The sequence below is a fragment of the Rhincodon typus genome, chromosome 13 (genome assembly GCF_021869965.1).
Source record: "Rhincodon typus isolate 14 chromosome 13, sRhiTyp1.1, whole genome shotgun sequence".
Classification (NCBI taxonomy): Eukaryota; Metazoa; Chordata; class Chondrichthyes; order Orectolobiformes; family Rhincodontidae; genus Rhincodon; species Rhincodon typus.
This window is the reverse complement of record NC_063344.1, coordinates 55,205,662-55,218,895: the sequence shown is the minus strand read 5'-3', so window position 1 is coordinate 55,218,895 and position 13,234 is coordinate 55,205,662. Positions and strand designations below refer to the sequence as shown.

Here is a 13,234-nt window from a genome sequence, read left to right as displayed (position 1 = left end):
TATCCATCTTCTATCTGCCTTCCCCTTTCTCCCTATTTTATTTCAGAATCCCTGTCCCCTCCCCCATTTCTGAAGAAGGGTCTAGACCCGAAATGTCAGCTTTCCTGCTCCTCTGATGCTGCTTGGCCTGCTGTGTTCATCTAGCTCTACACCTTGTCATCTCAGATTCTCCAGCATCAGCAGTTCCTACTGTCTCTGTAATTTGTCTTTTGCTGCTTTCAATCAGTCCTTTCTATTGGTTTCAAAACCTAAACTGACTAAAGAATTACATATTTATTTAAAATCTATTTTACTTTATCCAGTACTGTTAGGCCATATAGTTCGACATTTTTCTTGCAAATTTTTGTTATTCTGCACTAATTGACCTCATCTGGACTCCTCCAAAGACTGCAAATAGATTCCTTGCTGTGATATTTTTGAATTGTGATTTTAGCAAAAATTTTGTTCCTTGATGACAGCATTAAATCTTTCAACATTTATCACCTCCCATATGTGTGTTGTTCCTCCTTGTGACTGTCTCCAATCTTTTTGTTCTCATAAAAGCGCTTAAATAGCTCTAAGCAAAATCATGTATTACATCTTGCCACAACTATGACCATGTTACATTACCGTCTCTGTACAACCTAAATGTGATTGATCATCCATCCTCTAATACCCTTCTACTGTTATTCAGCCTTCTTGAAGTGAGTAATTTTGTACTGTCTTCAAACTAACCTGAACTCATGATCAAAAAGCCTACTGCCTTGTCACTGTGTTTCCTCTCTAATCTCTCATTGTACATTTGCAACCCTTATTCATGCTTCTGTGCAATCCCCCGCCCTACACCTACCAGCCAACCGACTCGATTATTTCAGCACTCTTCTGGCTAAGTTCCTCACCTAGACCTTCAGTCAATTTAAAGCCATTGAGGACTCTTCCATAATTCTCTCCACCTCCTATGCATTCTTCGTCCCTATCCTTGCTGACTTGCATTATTTCTGGTCCAAAATGGGTCCAATGTAAAATTCTGAGCCCTGTGCATTGAGGTCTGTGGTGTTGCTATCATCCTCCTCGAAGATTACTTAACCTTTGAACTCTGCATTCCTTTGACTCTGACCTTTCTCCTTCCTCTTTACCCCAGAATTGTCAGTTGTGGCTCCAACAGCCCAGGCCAGATATTGCAATTATCCACCAAAGCCCCTTGACTTTCTCCATCTCTTAGCCTCCAGAAAAGACAACTGTTCACGTGCTTATGTTTCAGAAAATAGTGCTTAGAAAATCTTAGTAGTAAATGTTACTTAAGAAATGTGAAATCAATTAATTTTGAAAATAAGCAGGCAATAGTGGCTGGAACAAAATTTTGTTGTTCGTCCAGTTAGCTTGGTGTCAGTTGCAGAAAACTTGCTGTTTTGAGCTTGTAGTTCATTCAGCATTCTCAATTTAATAGTTTCATCATTTGGGCAATGATATATCTGCTGTACTTTGTAAGGAAGTGGTTGAACATTCAGCCCTCTGTGATGGAGTAGTGGTTTTCAGAGGGTTACAATTACCTGTGAGACTCTAATAGTGTTAAGTTTAAATGTGCCTTAATTTTAAAATATTTTTATACCACCTTAGTTTGAGAAGGGATGTGATGCAGTGTTGCATTCTTCTGTGTTCAGTTGTTACAATTGATAAAAACAAAATGAAAAACATTTAATCTTATCTTCCAAATGATTGCTTCATATCCAGTGCTCTTGCTGTAGTGCTGTTTCGCACTAAAGCAGCCATTCTTACCAGGTTTATTTCACAGATTGCTACTTGTGTGTTTGTCTTTTCAACTACAGCTTGAACTTCTTTTGCATGTATCCCACTTTTAAATGAAAAAAAACAATGTTTGGAAATATATACGGTATTTCTAAATCCGTGAAATGTAAAACCATTATTTTCTACTCCCTTTTTCTGTAATTTGCTATTTGCCTATTTTGACAATCTGTGCAAAAGTGTGCCAATCTGTCCCCTCCTAAAAGCAAGATTGATCATATTTTTTCATAAACTAAATTTGATAAATCTGTCCTAGATTGAATATGATGATTTGAGTCAATTAAGCACTCCAACAGTCTCATTTTAGTTTTTTATACCTGTATGTGTACTTCAAGTTGGGCTTTCTCAAACTTGACATCTCAAATCACATTCAACATACAACTTAAACTGACGTTGCCTTATTGATCATATATTTTTAATCTTCCAAGTAATTAAACATTTATAGCTATTTCTGCGTAGCAGCAATGTTACAGTCCTATATCTCACTATTCTCCTCTTGCCCCACAAAAAAAAGGAGATAATGGAAACTGATGGAGATGTTTAGGGTTCATTATAATGGCATTGGGGTTGTCAGGTGCATTGGGAGCTTTTAACCAGTGTGTTTGCCCCTCAAGCGCAGTTATTTTTTCTGATAAGAATGCACTAGCTAGTATGTAATGACAGAACTTAGGTCATCCTGACTGAGCAAAAGTGTTTGACCATTCTTTATAATGAAGCACATTTAAAATGTTACACTTTTCAAGGCTGGAAATGTGACAGAGGGTTTATATTTAAAGTAATGTTTGTGACCCTGAGTATTGAAGGGTTATGAATTGTTCTTTTTCTAAGAGGTAATTGAAAGGACATTGGAACTTGGTTTAACAAGGCATTTTTTGGTGCTCACATGACTTGATAATTGCTTGTTTACTGGCAACCTCGGGGTATCAACACAAGAGTTCTTCAGGGTAGTGAGCAAAGTCCAACCATCTTCATTCATGACCTTCCCTCCACGTAAAGTCAGAAGTGGGGATATTTGCTGATGTTTGCACAATATTCGGCACCATTTGCAACTTTTGTCCTGAGGCAGCCCATATCCATACCCACAACACCTGGACAACATCCAGGTTTGGGCTGATTAGTGGCAAGTGTGAGGAAAGGTGTGAAATTTATGGATATTATATCATTTTTTAGAAAGGATTTTTATTTCAAAATAGTGATTTTTTTTTTTGTGACCTTGGTTTTGGTTTAATTTTCTGAATAGGTTTAAAGATTAAATAAGTCAGTCTTTCTGTAATCATGATTTTAAAGCTGTACATGTCATAGAGCAGGTTCTTGGCAAGGACTCCCAAAGTGTTAATAGAATTTTGTTTATACTATGGGCGTTTATAACAGGAGAGAGAAAACGTTCAACCTTTTGCTTTTGCAGAATCTAGGATGAACGTATTTTTTAGTTTCATTCTAAGAGCTTTTGAGTTCAGTTTGAAGAAGACTCAACTGAAGTCAAATGCTCCTAGAAAAGGAGCTTCTTCAAAGCGCTCCCCAAAGAGCCTCAGTGTAAGAGTGTAGTTTGTGAAGATTGCAGACTGGCAGTGCTTATTTAGAAATCTGCAGATATTTTACGAGCTTGAATGTGTACAAGATTGCAGTAAAGTGTGCAGACCTCACAACTCAGGACGGGAACTAAGAGAAAGCAGTTAAGTCAAAAACAGACAGGAAAGGAAAGTTTCTCTGGATTTTGATACCTGTAAAGTGATCCTATTAAGGAATAAATGGGATATTATTGTGCTGTGTTTTCAGATAGCTTGGTGTTACTTGTGTATTTTTTTCTTTCCTTTCTTTTGTGTAATAAACTTCAGTTTAATTGTTTAAAACCAATTCTGCAGTCTTGTGTGCTTACGCTTCAGTGAAGCATTGCCATGTTAAATTTTTTTTTTTTTTTTTTAAATTTATCAATCTAGATTTCATTCTAGGCTCTGACTTGTCCAGTAGTAACAATAGCTGGAATCGTCAATAACATTTGTGCCAGGCAAGACCAATTCTTTTCTATTTTCTCATCTAAAATGCACTTCCATTCTGAAGGATAGGAATTATGGTATTATCTCAGGAAATCATGTTACCTTTCTGACTTTATGCAAAATCTAAGTATGACTATAATGTGGAGGGCACTTAACACCTGCTGTTTAAAATGTTCACTTTTAAATGCAACTGATGAACACTACTGACTTAAACTTTTTGGTTCCGTCTATTGAGTACAAATAGAAAATCAGCTATGCTAGTCTGAAACCAAAACTACTGTACTTGATATTCTTGAACTTTTGTTTTTAGTTTTATTATAATTTTAGTATTTTTTATTTAGCTTCCTTCCTCTTCAACATGGGGCCAGCAGTCATCTTCAGTTTCATCGCAAACCCAGAATACACTACCACTAGCTGAAATACAGAAATTGGAAGAGGAAAGAGAGCGGCAGCTACGAGAAGAGGTAATGCGGTATATTTAAAGATGTATATTGAAGCTTTTCTCTAAATCTTTAAGTCACTAATACATTTTATAAACTCAATGCTTAATGTTATTCATCAATTGTTTTTACACATTGTTTCAAGAGTAAATGTTTCCTATGTATTTGGAAATGAATAAGATACATACTTCTCAAAACATATCCCCTCATTCTTAAAAGCAGAAAAGTCTTTGCTTTTACATCTGACAGTTTAGTTTAGTATTTTGAGATATCCACTGAGTAACAAAAAAAGTATAGTTCTATATCTCAATTTCTTTGATCCATAATCATCTTTCTGCTGTCTGCTTGATGCCAGTTAAGTCCGTCTTTCATCCAACTGAACTTTGGGAAGACAAAAGAACATCTGTGCTCAATCGGCACCGATTTTTTTTTTTTTTTTTTTTTTTTTTTATAAATCCCCCACTCAAATGCCAACGCTTTATCCCTTTTAACAACTGATAGCCTTATTTCATCTGCAAAAGCAATGTGGAATTTAGCATCCTATTTAGCACGTTGTTACACTTCAACTTTAACATTCTACTCATCACTTAGACCTTTTACTTTCACTTTCATAACACTGTCTATTTCTATTCTTACCTCCACTGCCACTAAAGGTCTTAACTGTGCTTTTATCAACTTTTAGTTTCTTCATTGCCCTCGTTACTAAACTGTTCTTCTGCACTGTGTAAATTTTAACATGTTCAATGCTATGTTGCCTTTGCATTGTTCACAAATGCATGCTTGAGGCCTTCAGCAGCAGTCTCTGCTGAACTGTGAATCTACTTGCACCAGGTATCATTTGATTAAGATCAAAATATGATGGACAGTCTAGGGGAATCTGATTTCCAGGTGCTGTTGATCTTGGATGCAAACAGGATATCAAGTCTTTCTTAAAAAAAAAAAAAAAAAATTTATGAACATTTCTGTATCGTTTCAGGTGAAGTCAATTTTTTGTTTATGCTTAATAGTATCACTGAATTGTTACAGCATGGAAAGAGAGCTTTTTCTACATTGTTGTATGGTATGCTTCTATAGGAGCAGTTTATCAGGTGCCACTCGCACCACCTTCACATTCCTATAATAATTCCCTCTTGAATGCCCTGACTTAACCTGCCCTCTTTCACAATCTCAGGAAGTGTATTGCATATCCCCTCCACTTGCTGCATGCAAATGTTTTTCCTCGTTTTTTAATTCATTAATGGGATGAGGGCGTCACAGGCTAGGTAGCATTTATTGCCCATCCCTAGAGTCAACCACATTACGGTGGGTCTGGAGTCACATGTAGGCCAGACCAGGTAAGGATGGCAGATTTCCTTCCCTAAAGGGCATTAGTGAACCAGATGGGTTTTTCCAACAATTGACAATGGATTCATGGTCATCATTATGTTCTTAATTCCAGATATTTTATTGAATTCAAATTCTACCATCTGCCGTGGCGTGGTTTGAACCTGGGTCCAGAATGTTATCTGGGTCTCTGGATTAACAGTCTAGCAGTAATACCACTTGGCTGTCACCTCTCCCATTGAGCATTTTGTCAATTACCTTAAATCTTGTTCCTGGTCCTTCTCCCAAAGAAAGCGTTTTTTCCCTGTCTACTCTGTTAAGACTCCTCATGATTTTGAACACCTTTATCAGATTTCCTCTCATCTTCAAGAAAAGCAGTCCAAACTTTGCTAGTACATCTAGTAACTGAAGTTCATCTCTTGGCTTGTTGTCTTGAATCTTTGCCTTGCCCTTTCTAACTCATTTACACCTTTCCTAAAGTCTGGCATCCAGAGCTGGATGCAGCATTCCAGTTGAGACCAAACCAGGGTTATATTTTCGTAAATATTTTAGCCAATCCTTGGTTGTGTATTGTTCTTTACCAATAGCAACGGCGGCAGCAGCAGGAATTGATGAAAGTTTTGCAACAACAAAACCAGCAGCAGAAACTGACAGGATGGGGGAATATTCCCAAAACTTCAGTCACTACCAAATCACTTTTGGAGATACAGCAAGAGGAGTTCAGGCAAATGCAAAAACAGCAGGAGAACAAAGCACAGACAAGAGCGGTAAGTATTCTAAATAAATAATTGTTGTGTGGGATGTGTTTGTTTTTAATGCTAGCTACGTTTAATGCTATGTTTTTTGAAAAATTAGCTGAAAACCTGGTTCAGAAAATTTCAGACTTTAGTCATGATTTGGTCAAGACTAATGATAGAAGGGTTGAACAGTTAAAATAATTTAATTACTTTTGATGATAAATTAGTTGGCATCAAGTTGTCAATCTAACTTCACTGGAAATAAACCAAGTCCAAGCTTTCTACCATACCAAATACAACATTTCTAGCTTAAGTAAACCATTATCACTTTAAATATCTACAGCAGTGTTCTTTACTTACAATGAATGTAAGGCACCATTCATTGCGTTACAGAACGTGCAAAACAGTAAAGGTCTCCTTCACGGCTAACTTCGTAGACCTTTGCTAACCTAAAATAAAGAAATTAAAATAAATCTTGAGTCATTCGTTACACTTAGTCACTTACCACACTTGTATAATATAGAATTTATCTTCCTGCTCAGTAGATTTTGGTAAATCATTGCCACTAGATCCCAATTGTAAATAAAACATCAAGTATATAATTTGAGCATCTGTACTCAGATTCCTCTGAGAAAGATATTCTCCATAAGCTTCCTAATACACTCGTCAGTAATGTTGTAACAGAAAACATTTAACACACTCAGTTTTGTATATACTCTGTGTTCTTGAAATGCAGAATTCTACCTATGTCTACTTGTTAGTTATATTCCTACTATCAAGCTATTTCTTGCTGCATAATTTAGTCAAGTAATCGTAACATTGGGAGTCAATAAATAAAAGAATAAGAGTTTGATTACCACAAAGGGCTGTTGCAAAGGGTTACTCTTCTGGAAAGAGTTGTCTAATCCAAATTGATAAGTTTTAAAAAGTGTGTTACTACTTGGAGAAGAAAACTTCGAAAAAACAATCAAATAATACTAATTGGAGGTACCTTTTGAGTGAGATCATCCTTCTGGGCTGTGGAAGTCTTCTATTCTGCACTATTCATGCACCTACTCAGACTTTTCAGTTTGATCCTTTTATGTTTTGTCACACCTGTGACTTTCCAATCTAAGCTGCTATCATCTATCTATATGAAAGCTAGTCAAATATTATCTCTGCTAAGTTTTGTATTGCTGAGAGAACTTGTGACAGAAGAAAATTGAAATCTATAATTTCTTTTCCAATTCCAGGCATATTCTCAAAGTTGACCTTCAATTTCTAATCTCAATATTCCACATTAAAACTCGTGTTGTTAACGGTCAAGCACGCCTTTATTGTTTTGCTATCGATATAACTGTTGTGAAGAAGTATGGGAATATTGTGACAGTCTTGAAACTGGAAAAATCTGAACCATTGTTTCTAATTTAACTTAAGTTAATTCATTCCTCATGAATCCATGTCTTTCTGATTATTGAGCTGATTTTAACCAATTTCTGTTCTCCAACCCTTGAAACAATTGGGAAAAACAGTGCTTTAAGTTCACCTGTATCTCTTGTTCAGCTTGCAAGTAAGATACTTAAGAGTATTAAATTCATTTCAAGTAATTTCCCTAAAATTTCAAGAGAGTGGAGTGAGAGTCTTTGATTTTTATTACTTGCGTTCAAAATTATCAATATGTGGATGCTGACACTATTCATCTATGGTTTTTGCTGAAATTGCAGCAGGAGACGGAAAGCAGTACTATTGAAATTCCGTTTGATTGTTTGTTTTCACCTAGTTTATATGAATCAAAGATTCTTGAGCTTAATTGTTTATAATAAAGTATTGCTCTCTATGACTTCCTGATGACATAGCTTTCTCTTTTACATTGTTTTCCTCTCCCTGCATCCCCAAAATAAGTCAGCAGCAGTGAAGCTAAATCTCTCTGCTGGTCATGAGGAGTCATCGTTTAAAAACACCATAACGATGAAAAGAGAGGAACCATCAACCAAGCGAATAGGATCAGAGCGGAACCACGTGAGTTTTGAGAAGAATAGCTTAATGGAAGCAATTGTAATGGGGGAAAAATGTGTCCAACAAATTGACTCAGTTATGCAATATTATGTGGACGATAGGGCTAAGTGAAAAATACTTTCCTTGTCCTGGGAAGAGCTAACATAGAAATTCAAGTGCATATTCTGCAAAGATTTCTTATCACAGTACTATTCTTACAGCATCTGTAAAAGATTTATCAAGTTTTTTTTTTACACTTGCAAAGATAAAACTTGGGAATAGAAGCAGGAGTATAACATGTGGCTCCTTGTGCCTGATCAATCATTCACTGATCATAGCTGACCTCCTGCTTCATCTGCACTGTTTTTGCACAACAAATTCATTGATTCTCCAAGTAACCAAAAATCTCTCGATCTTGATCTTAAATATACTCAGCAATGTAATCATCCAAAATTTGCTGCTGTAGACAATTCCAGACTTGTAACTCTATGAATGTCAACATTTCTCCTGCTCTCTCTGTCCTAAATAACTGATTTCTTTTATTCAGAGACTCTGCTGTCCATATTCTAGATTTATTTAGCATGGGAAACAATCTCTCAGATGTATGTTTAAAATGTTAACTCTGCTTTCTCTCCACAGATGCTGCCAGACCTGCTGAGCTTTCTCAGTAATTTGTTTTTAGTTCTCTTTGATGTCTACTGTGTCACATCTTTTCAGAATTTTGTGTATCTCAACAGAATTGCGCACATTTTTCTAACTTCGTGTAAATATGGAAGCAATGTACTTAGCATTGCAAAGTAGGACAACCTCTCTCATCTGAGGAACTTATCCAGTGAACTTCATTGTACTTCCTCCAATACAAGAATAATCTTTTTTGATGATGGAGACCAAAACTATAGGTACTCCAGATGTGGTCTCAACAATACTCAAATAATTGTAAAAGACTGCATTATACTCCAATCCCCTTGTAATAGATGCCAAGACATTTGCCATCTTAATTACTTGCTGTACATGTACACTAACATTTGTTTCTTGTATAAATACGTCCAAATCCCTTTGAACACTCGTTCAACACCTTTTGAACAATATTCTGCTTTGCTAATTCTACCATCAAAGTGAATAATCTCTCACTTCCTCCTTACAGTTTACATTTCCCATCTCACTTCAACTCATCAAACTTGATACACTACTGTCTCTTTGTATAAGTCAACTTATAAATTGTTGATGCCCCAGCATTGATACTGGAGTATAAGGACCCTGAAATTAGGCTGCAGTTGCACAAAACCTTGGTTAGACCCCATTTGGAGTATTGTGGTCAAATCCGGGCACCACATCTTGGGAAGGATATATTTGGCTTGGAGGGAATAGAACATATTTGCACAAGAATGATACCTGGCCAAGAGGGTTTAAGTTATGAGGAGAGATTATACAAATTAGGCCTGTTTTCTCTAGAGTTTAGAAGGTTAGGGGGTGATCTTATCATAGGCTTCAAAATATTAATAGGAAAAGACAAGGTTGATAAACTACTGTCACTGCTGGTGATTGTAGAACTAAGGGGCAGAGTTTAAAAATTAGGGCCAAACCATTCAGGAGAGATGTTAGGAGAAACACCTCTCCGGACAAAGGATGGTAGAGGTTCGGAACTCTTCACAATGATAGTTGATGCTTAATCAGTTAATTTAAAATCTGAGAGATCACTTTTTGTTCAGCAAAGGTATGGGCCAAGGGAAGGTATTTGGGGTAAGGCCACAGATCAACTATGATCTCATTAAACGGTGCAATATGCTCGAGGGGCTGACTGTTCTTTGTGGCACTCCCCTAGTCACAGCCGTCTTGGAAGTGTTCACATTCAACTTATTTATGTTAACATACTACCCCTGTCTCCATGGACTTCTAGCACATTAGAGTTTTGGGTGGTACCTTATTGGAAATAAAGGTGTACAGCATCTTCTGGTTTCCCTTTTATCTATCCTGTGAATTAACATTCTTTAAAAACACCAGAAAAGTTGTCAAATACGATTTCCCTCTTGTAAAACCATGTTGATTTCAATAGGCTGTTCAACTAATGCATTTGCCTTGTCAAAGAGCAGAAGTTATTTTGCCATCCATTGTTAGCTGCATAACCGGTTAATTTTTGGATAGTAAGTACTTCCTATATCTCCAGCTCTCACAGCTCACTTTAATGAGTCAGTTCAGTTATTATATTAAAATAAAAAGCCAAAATACTGCTGGTGGTAGAAATCTGACATAAAAATAGAAAACACTGGAAGGCATTTCAAGCAGCATCTGTAGAGGGTTGATGTTTCAGAACGATAACCTTTCACAGAAAAATAATGAGCCTTAGAATTGTAGAGTAGCAGCTCAGTGGAATTGAGGGACACATTTTGTGTCAAAAGATTATAATGTTGAAATATAAAATGTATTGTTTCTAATGTAATCAGTTAAGGTAATATGGAGAAATCCTAATAAATGACTGCAGCTTGTGTTTTCTTACCTTCGTTTCTTTTGATAGATTGAAAAGAATAATATGCATTACAACAATGTTTTATTTGATCAACTCCCAGTTTTCATCCAGTTAATTTTTGTCTATTAATAAATGAAAAATGTACTCAGTAAATTTGAATGATTGCTGGTATTAGCAATTGCAGAATAGTTTAAGCATGATCAATTGAATTGCAATTACCTTTCCCTAAAGTTACTTTTTGTGCAAATCACCCTCTGTTTCATTTCAATCTATTGAAGTAATTTTGGTTTCTATCGTCTAGACTTAGTGATTGCAGCTTGCATAAAAGAATGAGAGCTCATTTAAAGCAATTATGCTGAAATAGCTGGCTGACACTCCCCGAGTAGAAACTGTTCAACTGTATTAAATCAGGATTCTGTTGTTCTTGATAAAGTTGCTTGTCATTGCATTTTTTTTCTTTCTTTCTATTTGTGTAATTGACCATGTGCTATGATATGAATATTTGCTAGGTTTCCATTTAAACCTCCATTATGAAATAATATTTGGTTGAAGAATGAATTTTGCAAGCTTTGAAACAGTTTTAGATAGTTTATGTCAGATGTCCAAGGGATTTATTAATTTGTATATTTCTTGCTGTTGAGGATCAATGCAAATGCAACTGTAAGACATATGCCCAGCTGCCCCCTCGTGGCTTCCTCGTCTTCCCTCCCCGCTCCGGCCGACCCTTCTGTCCCACTGCTTTCTGTAGGCTTACCCCCTTTCAATTAATGTGGAAACTTTAATGGGTTTTAAAATTGGCAACAGATTGTATTGACTATTTAATGTGTATAATATTTTGCAGTATAATTTTTTTAAGCTCTTTCATATTGAAAAGAGCAGATCCGTTATTTGCTGTCTTTGTTTCATTTAGCATTCCAGTTTACCAGTTAGCACTACTTCAGTATGGGGTTCAGTAAACACCAGTCCCACCAACCAGTGGGGAACAGACGTTAGCAGTGTTTGGGGTGCTCCAGACCACAAGAACACAAACGTGGGCTTCTGGGATGAGGCTGTGAAAGAAGTGGGTCCTCCAGCAAGAAACCAGCTCTCCAAAAGTAATAAGAACAATTCCAACCCTGGGTAAGAAGACAGCTTCTTTTAATCAGGAAAAGTCCTGATATAATTGATATTGTACTGTAATACCATTCAAATACTGGAAATAATTATTTCATAAAATAGAGTTGGCATTCAACCTTGTACAAAAATGGAAAGTTTTGTGGAGGAAGAGGTGTCTGTGGGATTGACATTGGGGTCACTGAAAATGAGTCGCCTTTTGGGCTGGTGTTTTGCTTATTTTAACATTGGGAGTAATTCAGCAGTTATAATAACGATAAACATACGCGTTAATAGTTTGTCCAAATCCAAGAGATTGCTTACTTCTAAAAGCTTTTAATATGCATTCAGTAAACTTCTGCACTTGATACTAAAGATTCTCGTGAGTCCTTTCTTGCGGTATTCGTACTTTAACTTCCCTAGCGCTATATTTGCCTTAGTAACAGAACAAATATTGATTGTTGACAGAGATAACAAGGTGTACTGCTGGATGAACACAGCAGGCCAAGTAGCATCAGAGGAGCAGGAAAGCTGACGTTTCGGGTCTGAAGAAGGGTCCAGACCCAAAACGTCAGTTTTCCTGCTCCTCTGCTTCTTGGCCTGCTGTGTTCATCCAGCTCTACACCTTGTTATCGCAGATTCTCCAGCATAGGCAGTTTCTACTGTCTCTTGTTCTGTTACTGCAGTTTTTTTTTTAAGAAAAGTACTGTGAAGCATGAATTACTTAAACATATTTTTCATGGATTCTTGTTCAATGTCTGTGAAAGTGTGGTGTCTACTTTGTTGATAATGACACATTGTATGTAATGTGGAGCAGTATTTTTGTATTTCACTGCCCTTAAGTTATTGATCAACAGCAGCGAGTCAATGTCATCAACTTTGGTCAACGTGAAGTACAAATTTGTATTTTAACATTTAGACTAGAGTCACTGGTAATTAAACTATTGGGTAAGTAAATGGCAAGGATATCTGCTCTTTAAAAATTGCAATTGGTTTGCATCATGATCTTTTAGAATGGGCAGTTGATCTGCTTTTCTCCATTATACAGCTCTCCTGTGGAAGCTCAACATTTCAGACTTTTCAGAAGCTTTTAGATTACTTGCTGCCCTCCCCTCTACCCAGCCTGAGTAAAGTTCAAGCTCTTTGTTAAAATTTGCACTAACCAACTGTAAGTTGTGTGGAAATGACATGTAATGTCATCTCCAGTCTTCCGTTTGAAGTTACAATACATCTCCAATCCCTGAAGAAAATTACAGTTCATGTTTAAAATATGGTCTGTTTTAGTCTTTTAATAAGAAATGTGATTTCTTCATGCAATATTTAATGCAAAACAATTTGGTGCTCTTTCAGAAAGTCACATGGAGTTCAGAACAAAGCAAATAAAAAGGCCGAAGAAGAGGAAAAGCTAATGAAGTTGTTTCAGGGTGT

The 13,234-nt window shown here is 36.5% G+C and overlaps 1 protein-coding gene across 1 annotated transcript in view; it reads left to right on the top strand.

Moving 5' to 3' along the window:
• The window catches only part of LOC125484637 (GRB10-interacting GYF protein 2-like), a 49,796-nt gene that overhangs the window by 35,570 nt on the left and 992 nt on the right, over positions 1–13,234 (top strand). Inside the window, exons 4-8 of the mRNA XM_048604125.1 lie at positions 4,118–4,240; positions 6,127–6,306; positions 8,158–8,274; positions 11,625–11,833; positions 13,157–13,230. Coding sequence (XP_048460082.1) covers positions 4,118–4,240; positions 6,127–6,306; positions 8,158–8,274; positions 11,625–11,833; positions 13,157–13,230 — 703 coding nt within the window. The remainder of the gene's footprint in view (positions 1–4,117; positions 4,241–6,126; positions 6,307–8,157; positions 8,275–11,624; positions 11,834–13,156; positions 13,231–13,234) is intronic.